This window comes from Octodon degus, unplaced genomic scaffold (assembly GCF_000260255.1).
Source record: "Octodon degus isolate 3935 unplaced genomic scaffold, OctDeg1.0 scaffold00083, whole genome shotgun sequence".
NCBI classification, from domain to species: domain Eukaryota; kingdom Metazoa; phylum Chordata; class Mammalia; order Rodentia; family Octodontidae; genus Octodon; species Octodon degus.
In genome coordinates, this window is record NW_004524659.1 from 9,863,293 (window position 1) to 9,880,892 (window position 17,600).

Genomic DNA, 17,600 nt, shown 5'->3' on the forward strand with positions numbered 1-17,600 from the left:
AAATTATGTATTTAGAATTAGCCAGCTGGACTCAGTTTTGATGATCCCAATTTTGTTGGCAACATCCAATGCATCATAATCGGGAGCCAGTCGAACATATGCCTTCTTCTCTCCATCAGGCCTGATTAGGGTATTGACCTTGGCAACATCGATGGCATAGAACTTCTTTACAGCTTGATTGATTTGGTGCTTATTGGCTTTGACATCCACAATGAACACAAGTGTGTTGTCCTTGATCTTTTTCATGGCTGACTCTGTGGTCAGGGGGAACTTTATGATGGCATAGTGGTCAAGCTTGTTGCTCCTGGGGGTGCTCTTCCGAGGGTATTTGGGCTGTCTCCAGAGCTGCAGTTTCTTGGGACAGCTGAAGGTGGGTGACGTTCATATCTTCTTTTTGTGGCTGTGGGTGCCATTTAGTACGGCCTTCTTGCCCTTCAAAGCTTTTGCTTCGACTTCAGCTTTGGGAGGGGCAGGGGCTTGCTTCTTCACCTTCAGTGCCATCTTGGTAAAAAAATTTTAAAAAGTATAGTGATTTTTTGTGGGGTTTTGTTTTGTTTTGTTTTGTTTTGAGACAAATTCTCACTATGTAGTTCTGGCTGGCCTTGAGCTCACTGTTTATCCCAAAGAGGCCTTGAACTCACAGTCATCCCCCTGTTTCAGCCTTCTGAGCGCTGAGATTATAGGTGTGAGCCACCAGATCCAGTTTAGGTCCAAAAATCTTTATGGTTAGACAAAACACCAGAAGCAGAAGGAAAATAACACCACAAAGGAACAGCTCAGCCTGAACAATGTAATGGTCCCAGCTAATACGTCGGAGGGGGTTTCTATGCTCTTTTATGTTCTTAGGATTAGAAATAATGAACTGCAGATGAATTGGTACTGCATAAAGAAACCTCTTTTTTTATTTTAGCAAATTGCTAATTTTGTGGCACAGTGATTGGGTTGAACATAGTTCCAATTAAAGTAAAATAGTGACTGATCTCCTCTTCTTCCTGGGTGTGCAACCCAGTGATTGAATACTGATTCGGTGTCTTGAATATCCCTAACTGAGCAATGTTTGGTGCTGCTTCTCTGCTCTGAAGCATCTCCATTCTTCAGGACTCTCACCATTCAAACATGACAGATAAAATACTCAGTTATCCCTGTATAAATCTTTTTATTTTTCCTATTGCTAATTTGTCACACACACACACACACACACACACACACACACACACACCCCCGGCTTTTATTTTTATTTTTTTCTCTCTTTTGGAAACAGAGTCTCACTATGCAATTCAGGCTGGTCTTGAGCTCTTTTTGTAGCCCAGGATGGTCTGATGGTCTCAAAATTACAACAATCCTCTTGCCTCAGCCTCCTGAGTGCTGGGATTACAAGTGTGCACCACCATAGCTGGCTTCCCTTAGACTTTAAAAAAAAATTTTATCTGATGTTCATGAAGAGAGCATATTCTTAGAAACTATGCTGATAATATAAGAAAATTTTATCTAAGAAAGTACATTTCTTGGGGGCTGGTGAGATGGCTCAGTGGTCTAAAGCACCTACTTAGAACAAGCTTAGCAAAGCACAAGGACCGCGGTTCAATCCCCCAGTACCACATGCCAGCCAGCCCCGCCTCCTGGTGGGCTGAGCTGGCCACACACACACACACACACACACACACACACACACACACATAAATAAAATTTAAAGAAAGAAAGTACATTTCTTTACAGAGCTGTGCTATACCATCTTTTGGACCCTGTACTGGAAAAGTAGAATCAAATCTGAAATAATGCCTTTTTAATGATATATTCTAGTGTTATCAGTGCAGCACAGTACTGTATCATACTTTATGGTACACAATAATGACTATGCTTTGTCAGAGATATTTTTAATGAAGTTAGTCTAGAATGTTTTCTTTCCAGATAATGATTGAAAAGTTTTTAAAAAGTTCCAGGTACCAAAATAGGTACAAAACTTGGCTGTTATTTAGGGTTTTGTTTATTTTTTTTAAATGAAGTGTGCTAGATATCCATATAATTTTGTTTGGATGACTGTAGAACATGGAAAAGGTATTGCTGTTTTTATGCAGAGCATACTATTACTTGAAGTGGTTTTTGTTTGTTTGTTTTTTGGGCTGGCTCAGGATGCCTTCAGAGCAGGTCTGGTAAGGCTTGAGGATCTGGGGATGGAACCACAGCATCCTGATTGCTTTGTTTAAGCAGTCACTTAAACAACTGAGCTAATAGGCAGGCCCCAAAAAGTTCAGAAGTGGCTTTTTTTTATTACTTGAGATTTATATAGAGAGAATCCACAAAAAAAATGTATACATACTTCAGCAGTTCACCATCCTAGTAAATGTCTCAAAGCTCATGGCCACCACTTTGAGTACCTCTTGTCATAGTAGAAACCAAAGATAACTTGTATTAATCTCATAACATTTCAGTGTTTATTAAGATATTCATACAAGTTTTTCTTTTCCAGAAAGGTGTTTATATTTTAAGAAGTCTCTTTCTTTCTCTCTCTGTCTCTGTCTGTCTGCCTGTCTGTCTCTCTGTCTCTCTCTCTCTCTCTCTCTGTATATATGTATAATCTATGTGTTTTTGGAAATGAGCTGTGCTGTCAACTTTGGAAATAAGATCCCAGTTTACTGTTGTGTTTCTGGCATTGTACAGAAATTAACAGCCATATTATTCTGGACACAATGGTTTTCCATTTGTGCAAGGGTAGTACACTACATTAAATATGTAAGGTCTTATGTATGTGGGTTTGAGTACAGGAACTAATAACGTATTGTCTAATAAAAAGAAAGGAAGAAAGAAAGAATGAAAGAAAGAAAGAAAGAAAGAAAGAAAGAAAGAAAGAAAGAAAGAAAGAGAAAGAAAGCAAGCAAGCTAAGCAGTGCCTTTAGTTTTAGCTTCTTGGAAGGCTGAAAAGGAAGATGGCTTAAGTTCTACCGTGAGATCCAATTCCTGTTTCAAAAAAACCCTAAAAAGCTAAAAAACAAACAAAAGAAAAATTAAGCAATTAACATACTGTTGGTAGTGGTAAATGGTAGGCTTCATTTGTGTTGCACCATTTTTTTTCCAGTAATTTTTTTTTATGTTCTGGAACTTAGATCTATAATACCATCTTGATTTTTCTTTCTCCCCAGTACTAGGGCTTGAACCCAGAACCTTTGTACTGAATTATATCCCAACTCCTTTTAATTTTTTTTGAACTTTTGAGACAGTGTCTTGCTAAGTCACCCAGGGTAGGCTCAAACCTGGCATCCTCCTTGTCAGCCTTCCAGAGTGTTGGGATTACAGGGTTGCACCACCATAACTTGGTGCTATCTTTTGCATCATTGTGTTTCCTTCATCTTTTTTCCAACCTATGACAGATGGATTCATGGACTTTTCTGTCTGTAGTGTTCTTGACATTTTCTTTTCTTTTCTTTTTTTATAACACAGATTTGGTTTTCCTTATCTTTTCTTTCTTTCTTTCTTTTCTTTTTTTTTTGGTGGAACCAGGGACTGAACTTAGGCCCTTGAGCTTGCCAGGCAAGCACTTATTCTACTGAGCCATCTCCCCAGCCCCTTTTGACATTTTCTAACAGAATTATGTAGAATATTCCTCAGCCTGGTTGGTCTAATAACTTTCTCATAAGTAAATTGTATTTGTTTTTGCTAATAGTGCCACAGAAATATGTGATATCCTTTTCGGTGCATTATACAGTGAGATGTGGATGTGTTCTTACTGGTCCTGTTCACACTGATCACTTAAGGGGTGTTTGTTGGGTTTCTCCACAGTGAAATTACTATTTCTCTTTATAATTGATAAATATCTTGAGGGAAACACTAAGACAACACACATATCCTATTTCACCTCCTTTCACCTGTTTTTAGCATCTGCCGGTGAATTTTGCTTGAATCAGTTTTTACTTCCATATTTGCATAATGGTAATTTTGTATTTCTCTCTTGCTACATTTGTTCTATAGGGAGAATATCTTTTCCCTTTTCATTTATTTAGTCAATAATTTATATCAATATACATATTTGTATCACTATAGATTCATAGATATGTATTTTATTCCATGTCCTATAGTTCAGGACTATTATCATTTTTGCTCATCTCTGGGTTTAGGAAGTTCTTTCTGATTGACTCCTGTGCCCTTTCAGCCTGCCCGCCTCCCATGGTGGGCATCTCTTACTTTGCAGTGTTACTCTAGAATCATCTGATGATTTCCTGCCCCAGCCCTGGAATCAGCCAGTTCTCCAAAGATACTGATGCTTAGCTTGTGTTGTTTTTTGTTTGTTTGTTTGTTTTTGAGAATGGAATGTAGAAATCCAGATCTAGACACTAAGTGTGTTCATTATTCCTATTTCTCTCTCTCTCTCTCTCTCTCTCTCTCTCTCTCTCTCTCTCTCTCTCTGTCTCTCTCTCTCTCTCTCTCTCTCTCTTTCTCTTTTTCTGTTGTTTCCAGGGATCAAACTCAGGACCCTGCGCTTGCCAGGCAAGCACTTACTCCTCTGAGCTATCTCTCCAGCCCTCATTATTCCTATTTGTTTTTGCAGTACTAAAGATTGAACTAAGGGTCTTCTCACTGAGCTCCCTGCCCAGTCTCTGTCTCATTTTCCTTCTCTCACTTATATACTCTTGTTCTCTCTCCTTTCCTCTCTTGTGCTTGCTCACTCATTCACTCATCTATCTATCTATCTATCTATCTATCTATCTATCTATCTATCTACTTATCATCAGTCTGTCTGTCTGTCTGTCTGGTTTGCATCTATTTAGTATTTTGAGACAGGGTCTCACTGAGTTAACCAGGCAGGGCTTCAACTTGTAAACTTGTAGTCCTCCTGCTTCAGCCATCCGAGTACTTGCATACAGGTTTGTTGGGTCCCCGTGCCCTAGCTGCTAGGCCCCATCAGCTAATACAACAGGGAAGTGCGTACATATGTGTGGCAATGTGCCTAGCTGATTCTTGGTATTTCAAAGCTGCAACAATAGAACATGTTTCATACAAACTTAACACTCCAAATCAGGTATGAGAATGGTGTTAGCTTTCATATTTTGAAGCAGATTAATAAAGATAATTGCATTTCTCATCATTGAAGCTGATGAAAATACTTCTCCTCATTTTATCATGCTCAGATTTTACATGTACTAAAGGATTCCCCACTAACAATAACATCTAATTCTTTACCCAGTGCTAGTGAAAATAACCAAAGACTATCAAGGTTACTTTACCATTTTTAAATTTGAGAAAAGAATCAGCAATAATTTTTTTTTTTTTTTTTGGTGGAACTAGGGATTGAACTCAGGACCTTACACTTGCCAGGCAAGCACTTATTCTACTGAGCTATCTCCCTGGCCCCAGCAATAAAATTTTAACTCTCCAACTTAAATTATAGATTAATGGCATTGGTAGCATCTGTTTGCTTAGCGTTTCTTTCTTTCTTTTTTTTTCTGGTACTGGGGATCAAACTCTCAACCTTGGCCTTTGCCAGGCAGGTGCTTATACCACTGAGCTATCTCCCTGGCCCTGGTAACACTTGTTTGAATTGAAGTATTTGCCACTGTAGATTTCTTGTAGCATTGAGGGGCTCTATTTTGTAAAAATACAGGACTGTTTATTTATTTTTGTGCTATTTGGTGTTGAACACAGGGCCTGTATTTATTTTGAGACAGGGTGTTACTAAGTTGATTATGTAGGACTTGAACCTACAATCCTTCTAATTCAGCCTCCAAAACTACTGAGATTATAGGCTACCACTGTGCCAGGTTCTATCTTTTCTTTTTAATTTGACTTGATTTGATTATTATTTTGTTTTTGAGACAGGATCTTGCTTTGTAACCCGGGCTGCCTTCAAACTGGTAGCTATCTTCCTGTCTCAGCCTCCCAAGTATTGGAACGCACCACCATGCCTAGCTTAATTTGTTTTTATTTTGTTGCTTGTCTTTGAGCTTTTTGTTATAAATGTGCAGATTATTTTTAAATTATCTTCTTTGTTCATATATGTTTACATTTATTCTATAAATTATTTTTCTATTTTTAAAACTGCATCAAATATAAATGAATACAAGCGTATTATCAGTTGGTTCAAAATAATTTTATGTGGAAATTAGAAAATATTTCCTTAAGTCCAGCTTTCTTCTTCCTTCTTTTCCCCAGGTTTTTTGTTTTTGTTTTTGTTGTAATGTATTTGGTACAGGGTCTTACTATGCAGCTCAGACTCATAGTGATCCTCCTGTCTCAGCCTCCCCAGCTCTGGGATTACAGATATCTGATTCTTGTTTAAAAAAAAAAAAAACCTAAAAAGCTAAAAAAATGCCCTTCACATTGCCCATATAGACCTAACTTTAGTTATTAACAGTATGCCTTTTCTTTCTATATATGCACCTTTCTCTTTGGCCCAATTGATGGCAAGTAGCAGTTATCTTTAAACTTCACCTCTTCACTATGTATGTCTCCTAAGAATAAGGACATTTTCCAATATATAACCATATCATGTTTATAATTAAGTCTTAACTACTGAACCGCTACTTAAATTTTTATGTTCTTTTTGAAAATTCCATTTATAAAATTTGCTTTTAAACTCTATTCTATATTCATATATTGCCTTTGGGCAGTGGGCTTTTTGGTCTTGATATAATTCTGTTGTTTTTCTCCCTTTGATTGGCTTATATTGAACCATCTGGTCTAACTTTCCAGGTTTGATATTTGATTTTTTTTCCCTTCACAGTTAGAGTGAGGTTAAGTTTGGGGGAGGGGTGACTGGGAATTGAACCCAAAGGCATTGTACCACTGAACCACATCTCCGGCTCTTTTAATTTTTCATTTTCTTGTAAAGCTCTCACTAATTTACCCAGTAGACCTCAAACTTTTGATCCTCCTACTTATTTCTGAGTAGCTGGGATTACAGATGTGTACCACCCAACTAAGATTAAACATTTTTGCCAAGGATGTTATAGAGACTTAAGTGTAGTTTTTAAAAATGAACTTGTTATTTTGGAACAGTTTTCAATGTACAGAAATTCACTGAGAGAGTAGAGATTTTCTTGATGTGGCTCTACCAATTTCCACATGTTAGTATCTTCCATCATTTAAGTACATTTGTCAAAACTAAAAAAGTATGACATTGATAATAATTAAACTCTAGACATTATTTGAATTTCTCCAGTTTTTTATGGCTATCATCTTTGTGAACCAGGATCCATCCAATCACACTGCATATATTTGTGTTGTTTCCTAATTTCTTCCCTTCTGACAGATTTTTCAGTCTCCCTGATTTCCATGACTTTGAAAAAGTGCCTTAACAGATCTTGCAGGGTATCCTGCGTTTGCAGTTCTTCATTTTCTTTTTCCTTTTTGAGTCAGGATCTCACTATGTAGTGAAGCTGGCCTTGAACTTGTGGCAATACTCCTGCCTCAGTACTGCGATTTCAGGCATATGCTACCATGCTGGTCTGGTTTTTTCTTGTAATTAGACTAGAGATTCAGGTTTTAGAAAGACTATAGCAGAGGTGATGTGCCTAATGACTACATGATATTTACAGGGTACATACTTGACAACACTGATGTTGTTAAACTTTATCCTTTCATCAAGGGACTTTCTGCCAGGTTTGTTCAGCCAAATATTATTTTTCTTTTTCCATACACTGTACTTTAGAAGCAACTCACTAAGTCTGGCTACGCTAGAGATCAGGCACACGGGAATGGCGGTGGAGCTCTTCATTCTGTGGGGGATAGTAGCCCAGAGACCATAACACATTTCTTGTCACGAAAGCCCATAAGCCATGGGTGTGTCAAACCCATGTTTATTCTTTAGAAAATTTCTTTTAATGAATTATTAACTTTAATTTCATGAATTATATTATATTAAATAATGAATACTGTATTTTATTTTAAAGAGAAAAAATAGTGTTTCTTAACACTATTTTTGGGGGGTCTGATTTTTTTCAATTCTTATTGTCGTCTTCCAAGTAGTTGCTCTGATCACAAGATTAGGCATGATAAATTGATCAAACAATATAAACACAAATTGTCTTAACTGCCTTGTGTGATATACATATTTTTCCTTTGCCCTTTATTCTTTTCTCCTTTCCACCATTCCAGTTTAATGAGTGTAGTCTCTAGTTGCAGCCATTTACCTATAACAGCCTCAAATTTATCTTTTTTATAGCTGAGTAATACTCCATTATATGAAAATAACACATCTTTTTTATCCATTCCTCAGTTGATGGGCATTTGGCTTGTTTCTAAGATTTAGCTATTACAAATTCATTTGCTAAAAAAGCAAAAAAGAAAACAAAACAAATTCTATTGCTATAAACATGGGTGCACAGATATCACTGTGCTATGATGTTTTTAATTATTCTGGGAAGATACCCAGGAAGAAAATAACTGGGTCAAACAGGACCTCTAATCCTAGTTTTTTGAGGAATCTTCACACTGATTTCCACCACAATTGTACCAATCTACACTCCTACCAACAGTGAAGAAGGGTATCTTTTCACCCACAACCTTTGTAGCATTTATTATAGGTTAATTTTTTGATAAAAGATATTCTTTCTGGGGTGAGATGCATTCTGTGTTGTTTTAATTTGCATCTTTTGAATGACTAGTGATATTGAACATTTTTTCATATATTATTTGATATCCGTATTTCTTCATCTGAGAAATGTGTATTCATCTCAGATACTCATTTTTGAGTTGAATCTTTGACTTTGGGGAGTCTGATTTTTTTCAATACTTTATATGTTCTAGACATAAGTCCTTTGAGGAACTGTTGGCTAAAATTTTTCCCCACTCTGTGGGTTGTCTCGTCACTCTGTTGGTGATTTCTTTTTATATACAAAGCTTTTTAATAAGATAAGATCCTAGTTGTTGATTCTTTGGCGTATTTCCAAATGCAATCTTTCAGTTTGGGTTTTGTTCATGAAGTCTCAGCCTATACCTATGTCTTCAAGATTTCTAGAAGAAATCTCTTTCACTAGATTTAGTGTTTCTGTTTTAATATTTAGATCTTTGATCCATTTTGACTTTAGTGCATGGTGATAGACATAGATCTTGTTTTAGTCTTTGGCATGTGGAAAGCCACTTTTTCTAACACCATTTATTAAAGAGACTTTCTTCAAGTGAACATATTTGGGTCCTTTGTCAAAGATAAGGTGGCTGAGTGTGTTTGTAGTTAGATCTGCATCTTCTAATCTGTTCCATTGATCTTTAAGTTGTTTTTTTTTTTAATGTATTTAGTAAAGGGTCTGCAGGGTCTACAGGGTCTTACTGTGTAGATTGAACTCATAGTGATTCTCTTGTTTTCAGCCTCCCAAGTGCTGGGATTAGAGGTGCATACTATTACACCCAGTCTCAATCACTGTCTCAGCATGCCATGGGGGCTGGGCCGGCATTGCACTCTGGCTATGAACCCTGGCTGCTGCACTCTGTCTAAGCAGGCGCTTTAGTCCGCTAAGCTATCTGGCTGGCCCTAGGTCAGTTGTTTTGTTTGTTTGGGATTTTTTGGTCAATACCATGCTGATTTTATCACACTAACTTTGTAGTATAATTTGAGGTCTGGGATTGTGATGCCTCTTGCCTTGTATTTGTTCCTCAGAATTGCCTTTGTTATTCTAGGTCTCTTTTGGTTGCAAATAAATTTTAGGAGTGTTTTTGCTAGTTCTATGAGGTATACTAATGGTATTTTGATTGGGATTACCTTAAATCTGTACAACAATTTTGGAAGCATGGCCATTTTCACTATATTGGATCTCCCTATCCATGAACAAGGGCTATCTTTCCATTTTCTGATATCCTCTTCAATTTCCTTTTTCAGAATACTACAATTTTCACTTTATAGATCTTTTACTTCTGTTGTTAGATTGATTCATAAATATTTCTTTGGGGCTGGTGAGATAGCTCAGTGGACTAAGCGTCTGCTTAGGCAAACACAAGGACTAGGGTTTGATCCCCAGCAGCACATGCCGCACCGGCTCTGCCCCTGCATCTGCTGAACGAGCCCCCCAGACCAGGCATGGTGGTGCATGCCTATAATCCTAGAGCTGCAGAGACTGAGAACAGGTGGATCACTACAAGTGTGAGCTGCATAGTGAGACCTTGTACCAAATACATAAAAATAAAAAAGTGAAACCTAAAAAAAACCCTAAGTATCCAAACCCTTTTTTGGATACTTTTGCAAAGGATGTACTTTACATAATTTCTTTCTCTGTGAGTTTATATTTTGTTGACAGGAATGCTGTTGATTTTTGAGTGTTGACTTGTATCTAGCTATGCTACTTAACTTGGTTTTTAAATCTAGAGGTCTTTTGGTGGGGTTTTGTGGGTCTTCTCTGTGGAATATCGTGTCATCTTCTAATTTAACTGCTTTCTTTCCTATTCTCACTCCTTTTTATTTCTTTTCTCTTATCTAATTGTTCTGGTTTGTATTTCCAGAACTGTATTGAAAAAGAATGATGATAGTGGACATACTTACCTTGTTCCTCATTTTAGAGTGAAAGCTTTCCATTTTTGTCCATTTAGTATGATATTGAGTGTTGATTTGTCATAGATGGCTTTTGTCAGTTTGAGATAGAGACCACATATTCCAATTTCTGCAGGGTTTTTATCATGAATGAATGTTGGACTTTGTCAGAAGCTTTTTCTGTATCTATTGAGATTATCATATGATTTTTGTCTTTGGCTCTGTTGATATGGTATGTTTATTGATTAGCATATGTTGAACCATTCCTGCATTCCTGGGGTGAATCCCACTTGGTCATATTGCATGATCTTCTTCTTTTCTTTTTTTTTTTTTTTGTATTTAGGACAGGGTATACGGATGTACTGAGTCTCACTGCATAGATCGGACTCACAGTGATCCTCCTGTTTACAGCCTCCCAAGTGCTGGGATTACAGGCAAGTGCCACCAGCCCAGTCTTAATCACTGTCTGAGCACACCCTGGAGGCTGGGCTGGCCAGGGGATCAAACTCCCGGACACTGTGTCTGCCTAAACAGGTGCTTTAATCCTCTGAGCTATTTGGCTGGCCTTGTGTCATCTTCTTGATGATCTGCTCCATTCTGTTTGCTAGTATCTTATTGAGGGTTTTTGCATATATGTTCATTAGGGAGATTGACTTATTGTATTTTTCTTGTTTGTGTCTCTTGTTTTAGTATCAGGGTAATACTTGTCTCCAGGAATGAGTTAGAATTACTTTCCTTTCAATTTCAATAAAAAATTATTTATTTATTTATTTATTTATTTATTTATTTATTGGTTCCGAGGATCAAACTCAGGACCTTTTGCTTGCCTAACAGACACTTATGCTGATGAACTATCTCTCCAGCCCCTCAATGAAGAATTTGAAAAGTATTGGCATTAATTCTTTTCAGATGAGGTTAAAGAGGAAATTGAACAGTATCTATAATCAAAAGAAAATATAAACACAACTTAACATTATGGATTTATCTATTTTTCATTTGCTTATTTAATCCAATATAATTATTACAGCTCAAACTCAGCTATATGTATTTAACAAAGCCATAAATTCTTTAATTCTTTGACCTAAGAGTCTAAGATTTATCTTGTGTTTTCCCTGCCCCTATTCTTGCAATCAAGCATCTCTTTGAGGAGTTCCTCATATGGGGAGTACTGAGAAATAATGATGTGAATCAAGGATATTATTCAAAGATATTAAGATGTTATCCTATTTTAGTAGTGAATGTTTAGAGCTAAGTACTTTTGTATTAGTGGGTAATATGAGAGATAACAATGTTTAAGTGCTTTTGGTACTAGCCTTTTGAAATGATTGAAAATAATTTGTCTGTTAAAGCTTTTTGTCTTTCATAGTTTTGATCGAATATTTTCTTAGGTAACTATTATGTTTTCAAATTTATTTTACATGTAAATATGTTTCTCTTTTTCTTTCTTCTTCTTTTTCTTTTTCTTTTCTTTTTTTTTTTTGTGCTTTGGATTGTACTTGAGGTTTTTTATACACTCACATACTAGGAACATTCTCTGCTACTAGACTACATTCCCATCCCATAAAATTTCTTTAGCTTTTGTCCTCTTTCCTTTTTTTCCTGTCAGTTTCGATTGCATCTTTTAAAGAGTTGCCTTGTTTATTTGTTTAGAATCTTTTTTCTAGATTTAATTTGTATTGAAATAACTTTTCTCTTTGTAATATAGTTATTATACTACTGAAGTATAGGCTTCATTTATCTTTTTGCCTGTCTTTATTTCTCATTTCAGTTATTATTTTATTAGTATAACAAAGATTTTTTTTCTTGTTTTTCTTGGTGTTTGAGACAGGGTTTTCCACTGTAGTTCAGGATGGCTTGAACTATGTAGCCTAGGCTAGCCTCAAACACATGAGAAAGCTCCTGCCTCTGTTTCCTGACCTTTTTTTTTTTCCAATGGCACATGAGATTGATCCAAGGACCTTCACAGAGTTACATATCTAGTCCTTTTTTAATTCTTTTATTTTGAGACAAGATCTTGTTAAACCACTAAGCTGCCCAGCAGGGATGGAACTTGTGATCTTTTTGCCTCAGCCTCCCAACATGCTGGCATCACAGGTGTGTGCCACCACGACTGGCTGCAAGTCAGAGGTATTCATTTGTCTCACAGTGCGTATTGAATGAGCATTTAGTTGATAGGGAGCCTTTGTTTTCCCAGATACAGTGTTTTTGGTTTTGTCTTGTTTTGTTTTTGTGGAACCAGGGATTGAACTCAGGCCCCTGCGTTTGCCAGGCAAGTGCTTATTCCACTGAGCCGTCTCCCCGACCCCTTGTTTTCTGATGTTGTTCTTTTCACTAGTGTTTTTGAGGTCATAGAATGTTGTATTGTTTCACCTGTTTTCACACATTGCAAAATGGAGTCCCCTATATATTTCCATTGCCTTGGGTCCATGTGTATCTCATTCTAGTGATGGTTCAAAGTAATGATGTCAAGGGTTCTTTTTTGAGGGGGTGGTGTGAGTAACTGAGAATTAAACTCTAGACCTTGCACTTGCCAGGCAAGCACTGTGCCACTGAGCTATATCTATGACCCCAAGGTTTTTCTCTTAATTATAATTCATCTCATATCTAACAATTTCAAGACATCAGGTTTATTATAAGTTTGTCAAAGGTTCTAATATTACCTAGGTCCTTAGTAACCTCCTGTGTTATATAAATTCTTGTATATCTCTGAATTGCTGGCCTTTTTCAAATTTTATATCTGTATTTTAGAATTCTATAAGCTATTCACTTACGACTATTGTTTCTTATTTTTATGTAAGTTTCATGTTCTCTGGTATGAAAATAGAAATATTTTTGTCATTTTTTTTCAGATTTGGATTTACAGTATAAGATAATCAGCTATCTAAAAATGCCCACATATGAAAAAGATAAATCTTCTACACAACACCAGAGCATATATACCAGAGAGAAACTCTATAAATGTACGAAATGTCAGAAGAAATTTAATAGCAGCCATCAGCTTATTCTGCATCACAGGTTTCATATTGAGAGACCCTATGAATGCAAAGAATGTGGGAAGAACTGTCGCAGTGGCTATCAGCTGACACTACATAAGAGATTTCATGCTGGTGAGAAATACTATGAATGTACAGAGTGTGGGAAGAATTTTAAAAGTGGCTATCAACTTACTGTACACCAGAGATTTCATACTGGTGAGAAAACATATGAATGTCGAGAATGTGGCAAGGCCTTTATTTATTCTTCACACATCATTCAACATGAGCGAATTCACACTGGTGCAAAGCCTTATGAATGTCAGGGATGTGGGAAAGCCTTTAGTCAAGTTGGCCATCTTAGAAATCACCAGAGAATTCATACTTGTGAAAAACCCTATAAATGTAAGGAATGTGGGAAAGCTTTTAGTAGGTGCTCCAATCTTGTTGCACATAGGCAAATTCATATTAATGAGAAACCATATGTGTGTGAGAAATGTGGAAAGGCTTTTAGAAGAGATCGTCAACTTACTGTACATCAGAGTATTCACACTGGCAAAAAACCATATGAATGTAAAGAATGTGGAAAGGGCTATAACTCTGCCTCATACCTTATTCTACATCAGAAAATTCATAAATGTGGAAAACCATATGAATGCAAGAAGTGTAAAAAAACTTTTATTTTATATAAGAATCTTGTTCGACATCAGAATCTTCATACTGGTGATAAACTTGAATGTAGGCAATGTGGAAAGATCTGTACTACTGGCTCAAAACTTTTTCAACATCAGAAAACTCATACTGATGAGAAACCCTATGAATGTAAGGAATGTGGGAAGGCCTTTAGCTTGTATGCATACCTCAGACAACATCAGAAAATTCATCTTGGTTTGAAATGCTTTGAATGTGAGAAGTGTAAAAAAACCTTTAGTTCATATAGGAATCTTACTCGTCATGAGAATATACATACTGGGATGAAACTTTTTGAATGTCAGGAGTGTGGAAGGGCCTATACTACTCGCTCAAACCTTGTTCAACATCAAAAAACTCATACTGGCAAGAAACCCTATGAATGTAAGGAATGTGGGAAGGCCTTTAGTTTGCATGGATACCTCAGTCAACACCAGAAAATTCATCTTGGTATGAAACGCTTTGAATGCAAGGACTGTAATAAAACTTTTACTTTGTATAGGAATCTTACTCGTCATCAGAATATTCATACTGGTAAGAAACTTTTTATATGTCAGGAATGTGGAAGGGCCTATACTACTCGCTCAAACCTTATTCAACATCAGAAAACTCATACTGGTGAGAAACCATATGAGTGTAAGGAATGTGGGAAGGCCTTTAGCTTGCATGGATATCTTAATCAACACCAGAAAATCCATACTGGTGTGAAACCCTATGAATGTAAGATATGTAGAAAAACCTTTACTTTCTGTAGAAATCTAACTCTACATCAGAGTATTCATACTGATGAGAAACCTTTTCAATGTAAAGAATGTGGGAAGACCTTTAGACGTAGTTCACACCTCATGGCACATCAGAATATTCATGCTGATAAGAAACCCTATGAATGTAAAGAATGTGGGAAGGCCTTTAAAATGTGTGGATACCTTACACAACATCAGAAAATTCATGCTGGTAGGAAACCTCATGAATGTAAGGAATGTGGGAAGGCCTTTATTCGATCTTCAAACCTTGTTCAACACGAAAGAATTCATACTGGTGAGAAACCCTATGTTTGTGAGCAGTGTGGGAAGACCTTCAGATATGGATCAGCCCTTAAAGCACATCAAGGAATTCATACAGGTTTACAAATTGAAGGACTGTGAGAATATCTTTGGAGATGGCTCAAACTTTTTCAGCATCTGACAATTCATTTTGGTGAGAAATGATTGACTATTATTAGTCAGGTATAGCTTCATCAAATAAAAGACTTTATAATGCAGTAAATGCCATATTATAAAGCATTCAAACATGGTAGTGCATACCTATAATCCCAGCGTTCTAGGAAACTGAGGCAGGAGGATCACAAGCCCAACCTGGGTAATTTAAGGAATTCCTTCCTTCCTTCTTTCCTTCTTTCCTTCCTTCCGTTCTTCCTTCTTTCTTCTTCCTTTCTCCTTCCTCCTTCCTTCCTTATATTATTTTTTGAGGCAGGGTCTCACTGTGAGGCCCATGTTGGCCTCAAACTTGGAGTGATTTTTCTGCTCAGCATCCCATGTACTGGGATTACAGGTATATGCCACCATGCTCGACAAGACCCAGTTTCCAATTAAAAGGCTGGAGATATGACTCAATGCAAAGGTTCTTGGTTCAGTAATGAGAAGAAAGAAAGAGTAATCTAGTATCTTTTATTATGTGACTATTCATTGACAAATTAAGAAAAATAGGAATCTCAATTTCTTCTTGTGTAACATCCATGACATGGATTTTTTTCTAAATTTATTAAATGAATGACTAAAAACCTTCCATACTGACATCAGTGGCTGTGTCACAAATTACCTCAACTCTTACTACACTAATAAACACCTCCACAATAAACAGCATCAGGTTCTGTTGGATTTTCCATGAGGTTGAGGTCAGGTGGAGACTTGACTGGGGATGAAGAATCTGCTGTAGCAGACTCACTCACACTGGTTCTTAGATTAGTGCACTATGGTTTGGATATCATGTAAGTACCCCCACCAAGTGTTTATGTCTTAGTATTTTGGTCCCCAGTCTGATAGTACAGAGGTTGTATAGAACTTTTAAGAGGTGGAGCCCCCAGGAAGGTCTTCAGGTCAGTTGAGGCTGTGCCCTCAAAAAAGAGTATGAACCACAGAGATTGTGGAATCCAGGCACTTTCTGGCTTCCTAGACATGATCTCGTCTTCCCACACACACTGCCACTATTGGGATAACATTGACCATGAAATTCTCACCTGAGCTGAAAAGTGGCCAGCACTGTGCCTTAAACCTCCAAAATTGTGAGCTAAGTAAACTTCTTTATAAAACTAGGCTGCCTCAAGTATTCCAGGTAGTAACAACAACAAAAACCAGACCAGTGCACTTAGACAGTGAGAGTGAGAGCAGAAAGCTATTCTCATCCACAGTGGACTTGGATGAGGAAATTCTAGACTGAAGATTGGTCCTGTAAAGGATGAAACTAGTTGATTTCTGGAGCATATTTTGCATGTGGCCAGAATATAAATAATTCACTGAGAGTGTCAATGGTGATGTTTTAAAAATATATCCACAGGAGACAGGAGGATCACTATGAATCCAAGCTGTGTAGTGAGACCCTGTACAAAAAAAATAAATGAAAGGTTTTTTAAAAGAATTTTTTTAAAGAACCTACATGAACCCAGGCATGGTGGTACACACCTGTAATGCCAGCACTTGGGAGGCTGAGGCAGGAGGATGGCTACAAGTTGAAAGCCAGCCTAAATTACATAACAAGAACCTATTTCAAAACCAAGAAACAAAAGAGAACCTATCTGACAGTGCCTTTATTGGGATTAAACTAGTTAGTATATATCACTTGGAAGACTATTGGCATATAGTTTTGTGCTGAAATCATTATTTGTATTACTAGTGTATCTGAAAGATTCTAATTTAGAACAGATTGTTTAGATCCATTCATCTTAAATTTTACATAATTTTGGAAATACAAGTATATTTACTATGTATAATTTAAATAGTAGCCAATAATTCATATTGTATATTCATAATTTAAGATAAAGTAGGAATTAATAATGGGATAGTGAAAATTAAGTTCTCTTAGAACTTTTCCTAAATTTATAATCAATATTTTTAGTTAACATACAGAAAACTTGAAACAAATATATTGTAACTCATTCCTACATGCTTACATTCAGGTCATTTGCTTTAGCCATTTCATTGGAAGCCTCCCTGTCTTTTTTATGGTTCTGGATATCACATCCAGGACCTTGAGCCTGCTAGATGAGTGTATAGGACTGGCTCTAATTGTGTCCCCGCAATTAGACTCTTTACATTTGCGTATTATAAGTTATTTCTGTATCATTTGTGGCAAGTTGTAAATATCGTGCCACTTCACCTATAAGTGTATGCAGATTTCCTGGGTAATTGTGATGATGTAACCACAGTGGAAAATTTAATAATTTCTACAGTGTCCTCCAATGGTCACCCACTGATGTTTTTAATAGTTTCCAATCC

The 17,600-nt window shown here is 36.7% G+C and overlaps 1 protein-coding gene across 1 annotated transcript in view; it reads left to right on the forward strand.

The window, feature by feature from the left end:
- Nucleotides 1–17,600, forward strand: part of LOC101569889 (zinc finger protein 420) — an 84,303-nt gene that overhangs the window by 13,486 nt on the left and 53,217 nt on the right. Inside the window, exon 5 of the mRNA XM_023721572.1 lies at nucleotides 13,297–15,231. Within this exon, the coding sequence (XP_023577340.1) occupies nucleotides 13,297–15,231 (1,935 nt within the window). The remainder of the gene's footprint in view (nucleotides 1–13,296; nucleotides 15,232–17,600) is intronic.